Source organism: Salmo salar, chromosome ssa27, assembly GCF_905237065.1.
Source record: "Salmo salar chromosome ssa27, Ssal_v3.1, whole genome shotgun sequence".
NCBI classification, from domain to species: Eukaryota; Metazoa; Chordata; class Actinopteri; order Salmoniformes; family Salmonidae; genus Salmo; species Salmo salar.
Window position 1 is genome coordinate 1,858,577 of NC_059468.1, and position 20,738 is coordinate 1,879,314.

The 20,738-nt window shown below is 44.3% G+C and overlaps 1 protein-coding gene across 3 annotated transcripts in view; it reads left to right on the forward strand.

The window, feature by feature from the left end:
* Positions 1-20,738, forward strand: part of LOC106588187 (regulation of nuclear pre-mRNA domain-containing protein 2) — a 48,911-nt gene that overhangs the window by 25,239 nt on the left and 2,934 nt on the right. The window contains exons 10-12 of one of the 3 annotated variants that reach the window (XR_001324603.2): positions 450-2,654; positions 9,467-9,520; positions 14,974-15,089. Coding sequence is in view for 1 of the 3 variants with exons in the window: in XM_014176924.2 (XP_014032399.2) it covers positions 450-2,329 (1,880 nt within the window). In the remaining 2 variants the exon portion in view is untranslated. Of the gene's footprint in view, positions 1-449; positions 3,402-9,466; positions 9,521-14,973; positions 15,090-20,738 lie in introns of those variants that run through there. The other 2 variants (XR_001324602.2, XM_014176924.2) reach the window with 2 other exon arrangements.

Below are 20,738 nucleotides of genomic sequence, written 5' to 3' on the forward strand. Positions count from 1 at the left end.
TGATTCCCACGGAGGACCGGTACGAAAGAGTATGATAAATGTAGACACTCACTACTGTAAGTCCCTCTGGATAAGAGCATCTGCTAAATGATTAAAATGTAAATGTAAAACCGATACAGCACTGTGAAGCACAGAGCCAGAGCTCTGACGTAATCTATGGCATGTTACTGTACAGCCACTACGTTCCAAATTTAGGTGCTTATTATTTTCAACCCGTATACGGGTACGAGACAAACACTGATTTAGAGGGTGAAAAAACATTGTTTCTAATTGACAGAATGTTGCTAATTGAGTAGCAAAAATGGTGACAGACAGAGAGTATACATCTCTACTCTATCACTTATTGTACTGAATCGTTCAGATTCGTACAATTTGAGGTTGCCATTCACATTTGTCATGTATTTTAACACATTTCCTTTTCTCTCTTCTTTTTTCCCGCCCCCTCTTAGGCCTCTCCACTCTTCTGAACAGCCCAACGGGAAACCTCTCCTCATACTCCCCCAGTACAGGCAAGCTCCCTCCCTCCGCCTCCACCCCTACAGTACCTTCTCGAGGCCTTCCTCTCACCTCCTCTACGCTCGAACCAACCCCATCAGCCCCTACAGTGGGGAATACCACCACCGTCCTTCAGGCAGTGTCCCTTACCCAGCCCACACAGCCTCTAGACATCTGCCCTTACAGAGGGCTGGTCCTTGAGCAAGAGAAGGAAGAAAAGCCCTCTGCTTCCAGCCTGGAGTCCAAGATCCACAGCTTCCTGCAGGGTAACCCTGGCTTTAATGCCTTTAACCTGGGCTTGACTAGCGAGACCATGCAAGCGGGAGGCAGCGACATCAGCCCCTTAGCGGGTACAGAGACCCAAGAGGGCACCCCGGTGCGGGACGAGGCCGGAGGAGGCACCCCCACCTTGGATGAGTTCTTGGACACTCCAGGAGGAGCAGAGCCCTTCCTGGCCAAACAAGGTCGGGTCTCTTCTGGGGGAGTCCCTAAACAACCAGATGGAAGCCTGTCGCAGTCTCCAACTGCCTACCACAACCAAGCCTGGCAGGATCCCAACAACCCTCATGTCCACTTAGGACTACAACCAGGTGATCTAAATGGGCAGGGGTACCACCAGTTGCCTTATGGAGGGAAGGAAGAGATGCATGGAATAGGTCCTTCCCTCAGAGAGTCTGGGTTGGCCCATTACCAGCCCATCACGACACAGGTGTCAGCCCCAACCCTCGGGGAGGGGTTACCCAGTAACACACCAGGAGGGGCTCAGGCAGGGCCAAACCCCAGTGTGAGTGAAGGAGGATGGTATGGTAATCCCTACCCAGAGGGACAGGCCCTGCATCCTAACAACCACAACATGGCTGCATCAGGGGCAGGAGATGGAAAAAACCCTATGTCAGGACATTATGCATACCAGGGGGAGGGGCAGACGCAGCCCTACCAACCAAAGGATCCTCAAACTCTGCTTTCCCAACAGGGGGCCAACCCCTCAAGCTTCCTCACCAGCCCTCTGCCCCCCATTCCCCAGCTGCCTCCACCGCCCTTCCCTGGAATACCAGCCCCACCACAGGACTACCAGAGCTCGCCCGCGTCTTTCACTGTGCGAGCGGTGATGGTGCCTGTGGAGCAACCCTCACCAAACCCTGAGATGGAGGATGACAGGGCGGGCGTCAGTGCATTGGGCGGTCCAGTGATTATCAGTGATCACCAGCACAAATCTGCTTTCCACCCTGAGGGCCAACCCTATCACCCAGATGACCTTCATCGCCATGCCGATGACCCCCGTCATCACCCTGACGATTTCCATTGTCACCCTGACGACCTCCGCCGCCACCCCAACGATCTACACCGTCAGCCTGACGCCCTACATCACCTTGACAACTTCCGTCAGCACCCTCACGACCTTCATCGTCACCCAGACGATCGCTATTATCACCCAGACGATTTCCACCATCTACCTGTAGACGATCCTCATTATCCTTATAGAGTCAGAGAGCGCCTCACTCCCCCCCTCTCTCCCTCAGAAGACCCTTACTACTATAACTACCCTCCACGCAGCCCTTCCCCTCCATATGGTCACAGACACCCCCTTCCCCCTCACATGGACCTGCACCACCCTGACCACATGCCCCTGCCTCTCCATCCTCAACACCGTCCCCTCCACCCAGTTCACCAGCCACACCTGAGAGGCCTCCCGTGGGGTCCCCCACGCCCAACCCTCTGTGGCCCCATGCTCAGGGGGAAACGGCCAGGGCCTCCTTTCGGGGGACACCCCAGAGGGGGACCAGGTGGTCCGTTCTTTCCCCCCAAAAGACCACACCTACCTCCGCGCTTCTGACTTGTCAACTGACTGGGGTGACATCAAATTTCAGTGCTTAGGCTACCGGAATGTCATTGTGGCAGGGGGCGCGACACATCGAGGAGAGATGAGTTGGGAAGAAGCAGAAGAATTGAGGTGTACTTTTCTCTGCTCCCCTTCTTGGTTTAAGAGGCCTGAGAGGAAGAGGGGAATAGATGAGTACAATTGGAGGAGGAGTAAATTGGGAGGATCTAAAGGAATCGAGGAGAGGATGAGTGAAGACATGGATCTGCATCTGGAGAAAGAGGGAATGGAGAGGTCGGCCTGAACAACGAAGACACAGCGGAATAGAAGAAAATAAGAGGTGGATATATAATTCAGTTTGATTTTTGTTCTCATATTTGTTCAAATATAAAACGTTAAGTTTTTAATCCATCTTCCCCCCTGAATTAGCGCTAAGCGTGCAGTATGCTTGTGTGCCTGCGTTAGCGTGAGTGAGCTAAATCTAAGACTACTACTGTTCGTTATTTAAACGGCATTTTAAGACCTTATTCTTTTGCAAAGTAGGCCTAAGTGTCAGGGATGGGTAGTTTCACTTGTCATTTTTCAATTAAAAGTTGAGGCCCATTTTCCCATTGAAAAGACCTGACCATGATCCCGTCAGCCAGGATAATTGCTACTACGTCGTCTCTTTTTGTTTACGCTACGTTTTATGTACGTAGATGCAAAGAGAATGGAAACTTAATATTACGTTATTTCCTTCTACAGTATCCGTTTGTGTAGCTGGGGGGAAACTGATGATAAATTCCATAAATGTTATGATTTTGAATGTTTTATTTGTTAAGCAACACTTTGTTCAATGCGAAAGATTGAACCTTTTACTGGCTGTGTCATCACTTCTCTCATTTCTCAGAGAAAGATGACACCAGCACAGGGGTAATATTAGAATAAAACAGGGCTTAGGGGTGGGAGGGGGATTGGTATTTTTCTTTGCCCCTAAACAACAAAGAAGAAAATAAGTACATTTTGGAATTGGATCAAGAAACTTTCCGCCTTCAGCTACCTTTTACTTGTACTGACTTTAATAAAAACCTGATTTTGAAAACCGCAATGGAAGGTTTCTTTCTTTCTCAGCCTTCGGAAATGCCTCTCACAGCTGCCCGAGTCATGTTTGCCTATTCTTCTTCCACCACGATTCTTTCCCATCGTCACCTCTTCCACAATAACGTTAATGCCCATCAGGTTTTGGTCAATTCGAATTTAAAGCAGTCAATTCAAGATGTAAACTGAAGTTCCAATTCAATAATAAAAAATAAAATGGCATTATTGAGAAGCTATTTTCAATAACTTCTCAATAAGTTCAAAGGGAGATGGTATTTATCTATTTGGGGATTTTAAATCCAGGTAATTTCCTGGATTCACTGACTAAAATTCGAATTGACCCCAACCCTGATGCCCATGCAGTAAACGGAAATCGAACAGAGAAATGTAAGTGCTTAGTCGTCTGTTGTACTATAGGAAGCAATAGCCTAAGTGAATCGCATCTGTTGCCATGCAACGTGCTGCATAATCAATTTACTTAGAGTTAATTAGCTCGTGACCATGTATTAGTTCAGCCAACAAGGTCATCCCTTGTAGGTCAGCTTAGAAACACTTGGGGCCTACATCTTACGACACAAGACTTAGCAAGTGTATTAGAGGCATATCATTGCATTTCAACAGTAAACACCAAACAATTAAACGGGATTATGAAACTTTCATCAGACCTGGCGTGTTTTTGAAAGTAATTTATTCTGCATGCAGGCCCTTGTTATTTCAGACTAGGGCCTGTATTCATAAAGTGTTTGAGTAGGTGTGCTGATCGAGGATCAGTTTTCAGCACTCATACTCTGAGAAGCTTTATGAATACCGGCACAGATTCATACGATGTTGCCAACCGTTTCGTCAGATGGTTAGATGACTGATATTCTGAACTACTAGTTTTAATGGGGGGAGGATCATAGCCCGCTGGTGCCTGATACAAAATGGTTTTGAAACACAAAGTATTCCGTGACGACAGTGCGAACCTCCACTGACCTGTAACTAAGATATAAAACAACAAGCAATAAAGAATGCTAGTACATTATTTACATGATTGGTTAGATTGACAGGTTGATGGGCTTTTAGATCAGGGGCCTTATTCATAACGCGTCTCAGAATAGGAGTGCGGATTTAGGATCAGTTTTGCAATTTCGATTACAATAAATACGATTTCATGGACAGTTGACCTGATCCTCTGAAACTCTTGATACATATTGCCCCAGGTTAAATTGAATTGAATGATCTGTCGATCAATTTAGACAGTAAAAGTACATGCAAAAACAGCTGGATCTGCTATTGATAGGCTATGTTAAATAATGAATGGTTAGTGAATGACCTCAATTAAGGTTACCTAAACATTAAGACTAGACTATCCCCGGCTTTAGGTCAAAGTTTTAGCTGCCAGGGCACACCATCACCATAGCCTGCATCACTATGCTTCCATGAAAATACTTTCAGTTGTAGAAAACCAGTACCTCAAGGCATGGGGTCATACACTACATGACCAAAAGTATGTGGACACCTGCTCGTCGAACATCTCATTTCAAAATCATGGGCATTAATATGGAATTGGTCCCCCTTTGCTGCTATAACAGCCTCCACTCTTCTGGGAAGGCTTTCCTATAGATATTGGAACATTGCTGCGGGGACTTGCTTCCATTCAGCCACGAGCATTAGTGAGGTCGGCACTGATGTTGGGCGATTAGGCCTGGCTCGTAGTCGGCGTTCCAATTCATCCCTAAGCTGTTCGATGGGGTTGAGGTCAGGGCTCTGTGCAGGCCAGTCACCTTCTTCCACACTGATCTTGACAAACCATTTCTGTATGGACCTTGCTTTGTGCACGGGGACATTGACATGCTGAAACAGGGAAGGGGCTGCCCCAAACTGTTGCCACAAAGTTGGAAGCACAGAATTGTCTAGAATTGTATGCTGTAGCCTTAAGGTTTCCCTTCACTGGAACTAAGGGGCCTAGCCCGAACCATGAAAAACAGCCCCAGACCATTATGCCTCATCCACCAACCTTTACATTTGCCACTCTGCATTCGGGCAGGTAGTATTCTCCTGGCATCCGCCGAACCCAGATTTGTCTGTCGGGACTGCCAGATGAAGCGTGATTCATCACTCCAGAGAACGTGTTTCCACTTCTCCAGAGTCAAATTGCGGCGAGGTTTACACCACTCCAGCCGACGCTTTGCATTGTGCATGGTGATGTTAGGCTTGTGTGTGGCTGCTCGGCCATGGAAACCGAATTTCACGGTGCTCCCGACGAACAGTTATTGTGCTGACGTTGCTTCGAGGCAATTTGGAACTCGGTAGTGAGTGTTGAAACCGAGGACAGACGATTTTTACGCGCTTCAGCATTCGGCGGTCCCATTCTATGAGCTTGTGTGGCCCACCACTTTGCGGCTGGGCCGGTGTTGCTCCTAGACATTTCCACTTCACAATAACAGCACTTACAGTTGACCGGGGCATCTCCAGAAGGGCAGAAATCTGACAAACTAACTTGCTGGAAAGGTGGCATCCTATGACGCTGTCACTTTGAAAGTCACTGAGCTCTTCAGTACAGGCCATTTTACTACCAATGTTTGTCTATGGAGATTGCATAGCTGTGTGCTCGATGTTATACACCGGTCAGCAACAAGTGTGGTTGAAATAGCCGAATCCACTCATTTGAAGGGGTGTCCACATACTTGTGGACATGTAGTGTATATTATTCTTCACTAAAAAGATGAGCTTTGATAAATGTTGTAGTTTAAATTAAATGCAGTGCTGGTTTGATCAAATTCTGGCCTTGACCTTGACTTCAATATAAAACATTCTCTATGTGATTCTTTACAATAATAACAATACTAAAATAACAAAAATAAACCAAACACTTAAATGCTGCCAGGGCAAATATGTCTCAAGTAGACTATGAATAAATACTGAGGGATTAACCTTTAAGGAAGACTGTTTATTGAAATGGCAGTTATGTGTTGATTGAACTTAATTGAAAATAGACAAGATCATTGTAGCATTTTGTGGCTTTTTCAGTAATGGGAAAAGTGCTTGTGAGCTACCCATAAGAAAACTACCAAAAGATAGGTGATTATTTTACATATTGCAAAATGCATCCCAGTGTGTTGACCCTGACCGCTATGGTTACAGTTTCTCCGTAAGTAACAATGGAGATCTTGTTTTTATTTAACTAGGCAAGTCAAGAACAAATTGTTATTTACAATGACTGGCACTGGGCCAATTGTGCGCCGCCCTATGGGACTCCCAATCACCGCCAGCTTGCGCCAATCGGGAGCCCAAGATCACATAGGCCTATATATATGTGTGTGTGTGTGTGTGTGTGTGTGTGTGTGTGTGTGTATGTGTGTGTATGTGTGTGTGTATATATGTGTGTGTATATATGTGTGTGTATATATGTGTGTATATATATGTGTATATATGTGTATATATGATGTATATATATATATGTATATATAGCTCAAGAAAATAAAAGGAACACTTAAACAACACATCCTAGATCTGAATGAAAGAAATAATCTTATTAAATACTTTTATCTTTACATAGTTGAATGTGCTGACAACAAAATCACACAAAAATAATCAATGGAAATCCAATTTATCAACCCATGGAGGTCTGGATTTGGAGTCACACTCAAAATTAAAGTGGAAAACCACACTACAGGCTGATCCAACTTTGATGTAATGTCCTTAAAACAAGTCAAAATGAGGCTCAGTAGTGTGTGTGGCCTCCACGTGCCTGTATGACCTCCCTACAACACCTGGGTATGCTCCTGATGAGGTGGCGGATGGTCTCCTGAGGAATCTCCTCCCAGACCTGGACTAAAGCATCCGCCAACTCCTGGACAGTCTGTGGTGCAACGTGGCGTTGGTGGATGGAGCGAGACATGATGTCCCAGATGTGCTCAATTGGATTCAGGTCTGGGGAATGGGCGGGCCAGTCCATAGCATCAATGCCTTCCTCTTGCAGGAACTGCTGACACACACCAGCCACATGAGGTCTAGCATTGTCTTGCATTAGGAGGAACCCAGGGCCAACCGCACCAGCATATGGTCTCACAAGGGGTCTGAGGATCTCATCTCGGTACCTAATGGCAGTCAGGCTACCTCTGGCGAGCACATGGAGGGCTGTGCGGCCCCCCAAAGAAATGCCACCCCACACCATGACTGACCCACCTCCAAACCGGTCATGCTGGAGGATGTTGCAGGCAGCAGAACGTTCTCCACGGCGTCTCCAGACTCTGTCACGTCTGTCACATGTGCTCAGTGTGAACGTGCTTTCATCTGTGAAGAGCACAGGGTGCCAGTGGCGAATTTGCCAATCTTGGTGTTCTCTGGCAAATGCCAAACGTCCTGCACGGTGTTGGGCTGTAAGCACAACCCCCACCTGTGGACGTCGGGCCCTCATACCACCCTCATGGAGTCTGTTTCTGACCGTTTGAGCAGACACATGCACATTTGTGGCCTGCTGGAGGTCATTTTGCAGGGCTCTGGCAGTGCTTCTCCTGCTCCTCCTTGCACAAAGGCGGAGGTAGCGGTCCTGCTGCTGGGTTGTTGCCCTCCTACGGCCTCCTCCACGTCTCCTGATGTACTGGCCTGTCTCCTGGTAGCGCCTCCATGCTCTGGACCACTTCTCAGTTCCTATGCTTCCTGGCTGATGTTTTGGTCACTTTTGAATGCTGGCGGTGCTTTCACTCTAGTGGTAGCATGAGACGGAGTCTACAACCCACACAAGTGGCTCAGGTAGTGCAGCTCATCCAGGATGGCACATCAATGCGAGCTGTGGCAAGAAGGTTTGCTGTGTCTGTCAGCGTAGTGTCCAGAGCATGGAGGCGCTACCAGGAGACAGGCCAGTACATCAGGAGATGTATATATATATATATATATAAGGGAATCAAAACTTTCGTGTAGGGTAATATTTGACATAGTGTAGAAGCCCACATACAAACGTGGGCAATGTTCGGTATTCGGGCGCTAGATGTCAGTAAAGACTCTCAGGCATTTGTATCGCAGTAGGACCATACGATAACATCTGACTGAGCAATGTTTTGAGACATAAGTAAAGTATCGCACGGTCATGGTTTACATGTAGCGTAGTATTGCCTATTCATAAGGACCGTGCCGCCTCGCCTGGTGAGATCGTGGGACGTTTCCCCGCCCATTTTAAGAGCCCGGCATTTAAAGTTCTTGACGAATGTTTTAAATTGTGGCCAATCAGTGCCCGGAACCGTGCATAAAAAATAGCTCCGTGGCCCCATGTTTTGCCCATGCTCTTTCCCAAGTGAGCGTTTTCGAACTGTGCAGTCTGTAGGCCAGGGTGTGTTCAGCAGGGCGCAACATTTGGATAGAAATACGGTATGTAGAACAAACATGCCTATAATCCGACATGTAGATTAAGCAATCACGTCGGGCCGATTCATTGAATTTCTATCTGCAACGTTTGAGAACGTTTTGCAACTGAACGTGGCCCAGGTGCAGGCACATTCAGGAAACTGACGCACAAACAGATAAGAATTACAGGTCAGAGGTTAATATCCTACAAATTGTGACGTTTTTACGAATGCTGAATGGAAAATTATAGAGTAAAAAAATGTCAACATCATGCAAAGAGATTGTTATTTGAATATTATAGCCACACTATTAGTGTGGATACCATCAACGAACATACATGTTAACAAAGGAGCTAATGCATCCCCTGAAGTTTTCATGTGCAAATATCTGTGTAGTGCTCAAGGAAGGACATTCCATGAGTGCAAAATTACTTTAAAAATAAAACATGACTTACAGCTATAGCCTACCATTTATTTTACAAGGTCTCATGTGACCAAAAAAGCCTAAAACAATAAAGTAGCAGCCTTACATATTGTGTTTAAATGTGTAAACCTTGTGGGATTTTGTTTTCATAAAACAACTGTGAAGTGAAGTCTAAGTCTCTGCATTGCCCCTACAAGGATAATGATTAGCCTAATTTATGAGGAAAGTTCTGTTTTATTTGCTTTATTAATTGATTTCCCTCACCTTAACTTACTCTGTTCTAATACCTCATTTCTTTCCATCCTTCCTTTCTCCTTCTGTTAACAGTAACCTGGATGACTGTGATATGGTGACCTGTGCGAGGAGTGGGAAACTGCTGGCGTGAGTGACATACAACACAACAAGGACTGATGTTATCTCAATGTCCACTAATCACAGTAATAACACATTTTAACACTGCCAAATAAGTACTAAATACAGGGCAGTTTCTCTGACACAGATGAAGCCTAGTGATGGTATACAATTCAAGATCAAGCAAGAATTGTTATTGAAAATGCTTTTGAGTCCAGGATTAGGCATAATCTGTGTCTGGGACAACACCTACATGACAGGCCTTGTGTTGGCCATAATGTAGTTCAGCAAAGTAATTATATTGATCAATTCCACAGGTTTGTGATACAATTTTAGTCAAGGTTCATTGTTATTCAAGCACCCTCTAGTGGTGCAATGTGACTTATTCGAGAAGGACCACAATGTTATTATTAGCGTGGTGGTATGATTCACTAAGGTTGCGTCGCAAATGGCTCCCTGGTCAAAGTAGTGCACTATATAAATAATCTCTTCCCTGACACTTCCGCCCAAATAAAAAAGCCAATAAGATTGACGTGAAACTTCCGGCATGATAGGCATTGGCTTAATCGGCTTAATCTACCAACCAATCATCTCCCGCTACACCTTCCCCCACGTTTCTTGCGCACCTCTGTCGTATCAGAGAGGAAGAGGCGAAGCAAGTTTTACTTTGCCCAAAATCTGTCCGCGAAAAATAAGCCCACAATTTAGTGATTTTTGTATGGAGGTAAATGAGTGTCAAATTTGTACTAGAGGCTTATTTGGTCTAATCTAGTTTAGTGATGCTTAGGTTGTAACGCACTAATATAAGTGGACGCACGTGGTATTTCGTCAACTTTGAAAAAAAACGAATTTACATCGGAGTATGGTGCCAGAGGGGATGGCAGCCATTTTACGTGCTCCTGACCAATTGTGCTATTTTGTGTTTTCTTGCTCCGTTTCTTACTTTTTTTGTACATAATGTTTCCACCGTCGTTTCTTATGACCGAAAAGAGCTTCTGGACATCAGAACAGAGATTACTCACCTCGAACTGGACAAGGATTTTTTCTTTATGAGTCTGACACAAAGGATATACTGCTCCTCCCGGACCAGGCCCAAATCCCCATAATTTTGTGTGAAGAGGAGACGGCGTTACAGAGGTCAAAGAGCCGGATGCATTGCTAGTCCGTGTTGATGAGTGGATCATCCGCCTTTACCCTCCGTTCTACTGGCGAACTGGAGAATAAACTGGATGAGCTCCATTTGAGACTATCCTATCAACGGGACATTAAAAAACGTAATATCCTGTGTTTCACCGAGTCAAGGACATGTATAATATACAGTTGCTGGGTTTTCCGTGCATCGGCAAGACAGAACAGCAGCTCGGGGGGGGGTGGTGTGTCTCTTTTTCAACAACAGCTGGTGTGTGATCTTTAGTATTATGGAAGTATCAAGGTTTTGCTCGCCTGAGTTAGAGTACATCCTGATAAATTGTAGACCACAGTTCCATCTATATTCTTCATAGATGTCTATTTACCACCACAAATCGATCCTGGCACCAAGACCGCACTCAACGAACTGTATAAAGCCATAAGCAAACAATACAATTTTTATCCAGAGGCGGCGCTCCTAGTGGCCGGGACTTAAGTCCAGGACAGCTGAAATCCATTTTACCTCATTTCTACCAGCAATGTCACATGTGCAACTAGAGGAAAAATAGTCTAGATCAGTTTTACTCCACACACAGAGATGTGTACAAAGCTCGCCCTCCATTCATCCGATTAACCTCTTACATCTAGACGTTCCGCTAGCGGAACACCTGCTCCAATATCCAATGATAGGCGTGGCGCGAATTACAAATTTACTTTATCTAACCACACTGTCCGATTTCAAAAAGGCTTTACAACGAAAGCAAAACATTAGATTATGTCAGCAGAGTACCAAGCCAGAAATAATCAGACACCCATTTTTCAAGCTAGCATATAATGTCACAAAAACCCAGAAGACAGCTAAATGCAGCACTAACCTTTGATGATCTTCATCAGATGACAACCCTAGGACATTATGTTATACAATACATGCATGTTTTGTTCAATCAAGTTCATATTTATATCAAAAACCAGCTTTTTACATTCGCATGTGACTAGCATGTGACTAGCATTCCCACCGAACACTGCCGGTGAATTTACTAAATTACTCACAATAAACGTTCACAAAAAGCATAACAATTATTTAAAGAATTATAGATACAGAACTCCTCTATGCACTCGATATGTCCGATTTTAAAATAGCTTTTTGGTGAAAGCACATTTTGCAATATTCTAAGTACATAGCCCAGGCATCACGGGCTAGCTATTTAGACACCCGGCAAGTTTAGCACTCACCAATATCAGATTTACTATTATAAAAGATTGATTACCTTTTGTTGTCTTCATCAGAATGCACTCCCAGGACTGCTACTTCAATAACAAATGTTGGTTTGGTCCAAAATAATCCATCGTTATATCCGAATAGCGGCGTTTTGTTTGTGTGTCCCAGACACTATCTGAAATGGTAAATCAGGGTTGCGCGCATGGCGCAATTCGTGACCAAAAAAATCTAAATATTCCATTACCGTACTTCGAAGCATGTCAACCGCTGTTTAAAATCCATTTTTATGCCATTTTTCTCGTAAAAAAGCGATAATATTCCGACCGGGAATCTCCTTTTAGCTAAACAGAGGAAAGTAAACAAAGCTTTCGGTCGACGCGGGCACGAGCCTGAGTCTCACAGTACTGTAACCAGCCACTACCCAAACGCGCTACTTTGTTTCAGCCAGAGCCTGCAAAGCCACGATTCAGCTTTTTACCGCCTTCTGAGACCCTATGGCAGCCGTAGGAAGTGTCACGGGACAGCTAAGATCCTCACTCTTCAATAAACAGAGACAAGAAGAACGACACCTTGTCAGACAGGCCACTTCCTGCATGAAACCTTGTCAACCTTGCCAAATGAGTTCTGTTATACTCACAGACACCATTCAGACAGTTTTAGAAACTTTAGGGTGTTTCCTATCCATATGTAATAAGTATATGCATATTCTAGTTACTGGGTAGGAGTGGTAACCAGATTAAATCGGGTAGGTTTTTTATCCAGCCGTGAAAATACTGCCCCCTAGCCATAACAGGTTAATAAGTGCATCGACGACAATGTCCCCACAGTGACTGTACGTACATATCCCAACCAGAAGCCATGGATTACAGGCAACATCTGCACTGAGCTAAAGGCTAGAGCTGCTACTTTCAATGAACGGGACACTAATCTGGACACTTATAAGAAATCCCCCTATGCCCTCCAACAAACCATCAAACAGGCAAAGCATCAATACCGAACTATAATCGAATCCTACTACACCTGCTCTGACGCTCGTTGAATGTGACAGGGCTTGCAAACTACAAAGGGAAACCCAGCCACGAGCTGCCCAGTGACACGAGCCTGCCAGATGAGCTAAATGCCTTCTATGTGCGTTTCGGGGCAAACAACACTGAACCATGCATGAGAGCACCAGCTGTTCTGGACAACTGTGTGATCACGCTCTCTTTTTTTTGTCCATTAAAATAACATAAAATTGATCAGATATAAAGTGTAGACATTGTTAATGTTGTAAATGACTACTGTAGCTGGAAACGGCAGATTTTTTATGGAATATCTACATAGGCGTACAGAGGCCCATTATCAGCAACCATCACTCCTGTGTTCCAAACCCTTTTGCAATTATGTTAGCACAGCTGACATCCCAGCATCCCGGAGTCACCTCTTCACTGTTGATGTTGAGACTGGTGTTTTTGTCGGTCCTATTTATTGTGTGCGTCACTCACGCACGCGCACACACACACACACACACACACACACATTCACATTCCTTCACACTCTTCACATACGCTGCTGTTACTCTCTTTTTATTATCTATGCATAGTCACTTTACCCCTACCTACATGTACATATTACCTCGACTAACCACTACCTCTTGTATATTGCCTTGTTATTGTTATTTTATTGTGTTACTATTTTTCCTTTTAGTTTATTTAGCACTTACTCTTTTAAAACTCTGCGTTGTTGGTTAAGGGCTCGTAAGTAAGCATTTCACGCTAAGGTCTACACCTTTTGTATTCGGTGCATGTGATAAATACAATTTGATTTGAGTAGTGCCTGTTGTCATAGAGGACTCATCATGGACATAACCCGTTTTAACATGGACATTGCCATTGAAGGCCTCCACCATTTAAAAGTAGTCAACTGGGTGGGGATTTCTATGTTGGGAACATTCAGCCAATGAAAAACAAGAACATTTACTACTTTAAAATGGAGATGGCCTCAATGGTGCTGCCCATGCTGTAACAGATAAAAAGATGAGTCCTCTATCTAGCGCTATGGCCTGCGCATCTCCCCTTTCATTGGCTAGAATGGTCCCACCTGATCTCACCACCTCCTACCTGCCTTCCATCTTTGAGGACATGTATTTCCATTGACCGCTCAAACAATCTATTATCTTGTCAATATAATAGACAATCTTTGGTTGTATCGGTCCGACGTCTTGGTAATAAAGAAATTGTGTTTTAACTTTAACTTTGTTTGTCGTAGACGGACAAGATTAATATGAGCTGAGAGGCGAGTTCATAATGAGTTCAGGAAGCCAAGCTTGAGCTCTGAGATGTTCACAGTGATGGGGAAAGACGTTTTGAAAAAATATGCACATTTTCTCTAACACTAAACATACAAATATGTATTATACATGAGGAAGGTGAAATCTTATAGTTATTCGTTTTATAATTTGATGATGCTATATTTAGAAAGCATATGTCATTTCTAGTCTTATTCATACAGTTTTGTTGAATAGGAAATACATCATATAAAATATTCCATATTTGTATCATATTTGTACTGTGTACTTGAGCATTCATCCTCAAAAGCTACTACAACTCAGCAATTTATAACTATTTTTAGCAGAAAGGTGAGATTCTAACCTGTCTTGGAGTATGCGGCATTACTAGTTATTGTTTATGGCCCTCTCATGATAAATAATTACTTTGGGGGATTACGTAGATTACGTTTCCGGTTACATTTAGTTACATTTCACTGGTTTTAAGGGTGTAGGCTTTCTTCTCAGTGAAGCCATTCACTAGCTAGCTATGTTTTTTGCTAATTAGCTAAATGGAAGTTGTGTTTTTGCAAGCCCACTGGCAGATGTTCATGCCTGAGTCATGCCTCCATTTGTAATTCGCTAAATTTAAATGATGACAAACACTTTACTCTGTAGGTCACTCCCATAGAATTCTATGATCACTCCCACTAGGCCCACTTTGATTAGTTTACATCCCAGACTCATATGCGCTGTGCGCAATAGCCTGGGGACACACGCAGCCTAATACATGCATACCTACCGAGCTCAACTGGCCAACTGGCTGTATTGTTATGATTGATTTGCTGTGTGTAACTGTCCCTTCTCTCTTTGAATGTGTCTCTTAAAAAGAGAGGTAAGGGCTGTGAGCATGCGGAGGACAACCAGAGGGGAGCAGAGTGGTTGAGAGACAGCTGAAGGACATGCCACTGCCACTTAGTCAGGGAAAGTAAGTGCAGCCAGAATGAGTGAGTATGGTGCACCAAACACAAGGCCAGACAGGCTAATCTCTCTCTTACACACACAGTATTCTACTTTGGAAGATTCTGTACATTTAAACCATGTATTTTACTTACCAGATTTGATTAAAATAAAAGCAATAATAAGATGTTTACTTCTCTTTAAACAACAATAAAATATTTATATTATCATAGCAAACTGTTTTTATTGCTAAATTACTTGTATCTTTTGCATAAACTATAGGCTGACATCATGGCCATTGTTGATGCATTATGAGGCACAGTGAGTGACAGTCTAGATACTCCCAGCTGTGTTGATAGGATCACCATATTAACCATTGTGGGATAGATCACACTTTAGAATGTTTATAGAAGGTGCTCTATCTTGAAAATGTCACCGCTGACATGCATATTATTTTTATATTATCAACAGCAGACAAATGTGCAATTATAAAAATATTCCTTTTAATGTGATTTTAATGTAATGGTAACGACAATCTGTGGTTCTCTCAGGCTTCTCTTTTGTCAACAGTGAAATTAGTACAATATGACAAAAGAGATGATAATGATGTACATTACAAACCCTGGCATTGTAGTGGCTTTCTGGAAATGGTCGCCTGATGTCCTTGGTCAGCTAACCCAAATATTTGTCTTTTTTCTCTTCTTTTTTCATTGAAATACACCATCTGAAATAATCTCCTGCCAATTTTAAAAATAATAATAATCTAAACGTCAGTCATTGTATTTTATCATCAAGTTGAGTAAGATGAAGTCGAAAGGTAGTTTAAAGTTCTTGGTCCTTTATCCATGCATGTGCGTAAGGATGGAAGAGGGGATAGGATTTAAGGACGGAGGACAGATGGTAATCTCACCATTCGAGGGCAAATGAAGAAGTGGTTTGGGTTAGGTACAAGATTGGCAAAAAGAGAAAAACACCACTGGCTATTTAAAACTGGGATAAACACAATGTGGTTTTTGGCAAGAGCTTATAAATGTTATTTATTGTGAGAAAATTTTGTACAGTACCTGATTCTTTGAAGTGCCATGATTATTTAAATTGACACATTTTTTTTTTTAAATTACCCGCATGTCACATGTGCAACCAGGGGGGAGAAATCCGAGACCACCTTTACTCCACACACAGAGATGCATACAAAGCTCTCCCCCGCCCTCCATTTGGCAATTCTGACCATAATTCTGTCCTCCTGATTCCTGCTTACAAGCAAAAACTAAAGCAGGAAGTACCAGTGACTCGCTCAATACGGAAGTGGTCAGATGACGCGGATGCTACACTACAGGACTGTTTTGCTAGCACAGACTGGAATATGTTCCGGGATTCATCTAATGGCATTGACCACTGACGTGGTCTTCCTGTCTGGGTTGGCGCCCCCCCTTGGGTTGTGCCATGGCGGAGATCGTTGTGGGCTATACTCGGCCTTGTCTTAGGACGGTAAGTTGGTGGTTGGAGACATCCCTCTAGTGGTGTGGGGGCTGTGCTTTGGCAAAGTGGGTGGGGTTATATCCTGCCTGTTTGGCCCTGTCCGGGGGTATCATCGGATGGGGCCACAGTGTCTTCTGATCCCTCCTGTCTCAGCCTCCAGTATTTATGCTGCAGTAGTTTATGTGTCGGGGGGCTAGGGTCAGTCTGTTACATCTGGAGTATTTCTCTTGTCTTATCCGGTGTCCTGTGTGAATTTAAATATGCTCTCTCTAATTCTGTCTTTCTCTCGGAGGACCTGAGCCCTAGGACCATGCCTCAGGACTACCTGGTATGATGACTCCTTGCAGTCCCCAGTCCACCTGGCCGTGCTGCTGCTCCAGTTTCAACTGTTCTGCCTGCGGCTATGGAACCCTGACCTGTTCACCGGACGTGCTTGTTGCACCATCGACAACTACTATGATTATTATTATTTGACCATGCTGGTCATTTATGAACATTTTAACATCTTGACCATGTTCTGTTATAATATCCACCCTGCACAGCCAGAAGAGGACTGGCCACCCCTCATAGCCTGGTTCCTCTCTAGGTTTCTTCCTAGGTTTTTGGCCTTTCTAGGGAGTTTTTCCTAGGGAGTTTTTCCTAGCCACCGTGCTTCTTTCACATGCATTGCTTGCTGTTTGGGGTTTTAGGCTGGGTTTCTGTACAGCACTTTGAGATATCAGCTGATGTACGAAGGGCTATATAAATAAATTTGATTTGATTTGATTGAGGAGTACACCACCTCAGTCATCGGCTTCATCAATAAGTGCGTCGATGATGTTGTCCCCACAGTGACTGTACATACATATCCCAACCAGAAGCCATGGCTTACAGGCAACATCCGCATCAAGCTAAAGGCTAGAGCTGCCGCTTTCAAGGAGCGGGAGACTAATCCGGACGCTTATAAGAAATCATGCTATGCCCTCAGACAAACCATCAAACAAGCAAAGTGTCAATACAGGATTAAGATTGAATCCTACTACACCGGCTCTGACGCTCGTCGGATGTGGCAGGGCTTGAAAACTATTACGAACTACAAAGGGATACGCAGACGCGAGCTGCCCAGTGACGCGAGCCTCCCAGACGCGGTAAATGCCTTTTATGCTCGGTTCGAGGCAAGCAAAACTGAAGCATGCACGATAGCACCAGCTGTTCTGGATGACTGTGTGATAACGCTCTCGGTTGCCGATGTGAACAAAACCTTTAAACAGGTCAACATTCACAAAGCCACTGGGCCAGACGGATTACCAGGACGTGTACTCAAAGCATGCGTGGACCAACTGTCAAGTGTCTTCACTGACATTTTCAACCTCTCCCTGAAAGAGTCTGTAATACCTACAGTTGAAGTCGGAAGTTTACATACACTTAGGTTGGAGTCATTAAAACTCGTTTTTCAACCACTCTACAAATTTATTGTGAACAAACTATAGTTTTGGCAAGTCGGTTAGGACATCTACTTTGTGCATGACACAAGTAATTTTTCCAACAATTGTTAACAGACAGATTATTTCACTTATAATTCACTGTATCACAATTCCAGTGGGTCAGAAGTTTACATACACTAAATTGACTGTGCATTTAAACAGATTAGAAAATTCCAGAAAAGGATGTCATGGCTTTAAAAGCTTCTGATAGGCTAATTGACATAATTTGAGTCAATTGGAGGTGTACCTGTGGATGTATTTCAAGGCCTACCTTCAAACTCGGTGCCTATTTGCTTGACATTATGGGAAAATGAAAAGAAATAAGCCAAGACCTCAGAAAAAAATTGTAGAGCTCCACAAGGCTGGTTCATCTTTGGGAGCAATTTATTAACACCTGATGGTACCACGTTCATCTGTACAAACAATAGTACGCAAGTATAAACACCATGGGACCACGCAGCCATCATACCGCTCAGGAAGGAGAGGCGTTCTGTCTCCTAGAGATGAACGTACTTTGGTGCGAAAAGTGCAAATCAATCCCAGAACAACAGCAAAGGACCTTGTGAAGATGCTGGAGGAAACGGGTACGAAAGTATCTATATCCACAGTTAAACAAGTCCTATATCGACATAACCTGAAAGGCCGCTCAGCAAGGAAGAATCCACTGTTCCAAAACCGCCATAAAAAAGCCAGATTATGGTTGGCAAATGCACATGAGGACAAAGATCATACTTTTTGGAGAAATGTCCTCTGGTTTGATGAAACAAAAATAGAACTGTTTGGCCATAATGACCATCGTTATGTTTGGAGGAAAAAGGGGGAGGCTTGCAAGCCAAAGAACAACATCCCAACTGTGAAGCACGGGGGTGTGGGTGCTTTGCTGCAGGAGGAACTGGTGCACTTCACAAAATAGTTGGCATCATGAGGAAGGAAGATTATGTGGATATATTGAAGCAACATCTGAAGACATCAGTCAGGAAGTTAAAGCTTGGTCGCAAATGGGTCTTCCAAATGGACAATGACCCCAAGCATACTTCCAAAGTTGTGGCAAAATGCCTTAAGGACAACAAAGTCAAGGTATTGGAGGGGCCATCAAAAAGCCCTGACCTCAATCCTATAGAAAATTTGTGGGCAGAACTGAAAAAGTGTTGTGCGAGCAAGGAGGCCTACAAACCTGACTCAGTTACACCAGCTCTGTCAGGAGGAATGGGCCAAAAATCACCCAACTTATTGTGGAAGGCTACTCAAAATGTTTGACCGAAGTTTAACAATTTAAAGGTAATGCTACCAAATACTAATTGAGTGTATGTAAACTTCTGACCCACTGGGAATGTGATGAATTCAATAAAAGCTGAAATAAATCATTCTCTCTACTATTATTCTTAAAATAAAGTGGTGATCCTAACTGACCTAAAACAGGGAATTTTTACTGGGATTAAATGTCAGGAATTGTGAAGAACTGAGTTTAAATCTATTTGGCTAAGGTGTATGTAAACTTCTGACTTCAACTGTACATGTTTCAAGCAGACCACCATAGTCCCTGTGCCCAAGGAAGCGAAGGTAACCTGCCTAAATGATAAACGCCCCGTGGCACTCACATCGGTAGCCATGAAGTGCATTGAAAGGCTGGTCATGGCTCACATCAACAGCATCCTCCCGGACACCCTAGACCCACTCCAATTTGCATATCACCCCAACAGATCCAAACATGACGCAGTCTCAATCTCACTCCACACTGTCCTTTCTCACCTGGACAAAAGGAACACCTATGTGAGAATGCTGTTCATTGACTACAGCTCAACATTCAACACCATAGTGCCCACGAAGCTCATCACTAAGCTAAGGACTCTGGGACTAAACACCTCCCTCTGCAACTGGATCCTGGACTTCCTGAAGGGCTGCCCCCAGGTGGTGAGAATAGGCAACAACACGTCTGCCACGCTGATCCTTAACACTGGGGCCCCTCAGGGGTGTGTACTTAGTCCCCTCCTGTATTCCCTGTTCACCCACAACTGCGTGCCCGAACACGACTCCAACACCATCATTAAGTTTGCTGACGACACAACAGGGGTAGGCCTGATCACCGACAACGATGAGACGGCCTATAGGAAGGAGGTCAGAAAACTGGCAGTGTGGTGCCAGGACAACAACCTCTCCCTCAATGTGAGCAAGACTAAGGAGCTGATCGTGGACTACAGGAAAAGGTGGGCCGAACAGGCCCCTATTAACATCGACGGGGCTGTAGTGGAGCGGGTCGAGAGTTTCAAGTTCCTTGGTGTCCACATCACCAACGAACTATCATGGTCCAAACATACCAAGACAGTCGTGACGAGTGCACAACAAAACTTTTTTCCCCCTCAGGAGACTGAAAAGATTTGGCGTGGGTCCCCAGATCCTCAAAAGGTTCTACAGCTGCACAATCGAGAGCATCATGACCGGTTGCATCACCGCCTGGTATGGCAACAGCTCGTCTTCTGTCCGTAAGGCGCTTCAGAGGGTAGTGCGAACGGCCCAATACATCACTGGGGCCAAGCTTCCTGCATTCCAGGACCTATATAATAGGCGGTGTCAGAGATAAGCCCATAAAATTGTCAGAGACTCCGGTCACCCAAGTTATATACTGTATTCTCTGCTACCGCACGGCAAGCGGTACCGGAGCACCAAGTCTAGGACAAAAAGGCTCCTCAACACCTTTTACCTCCATAAGAATGCTGAACAATTCATAAAACCACCACCGGACAATTTACATTGGAT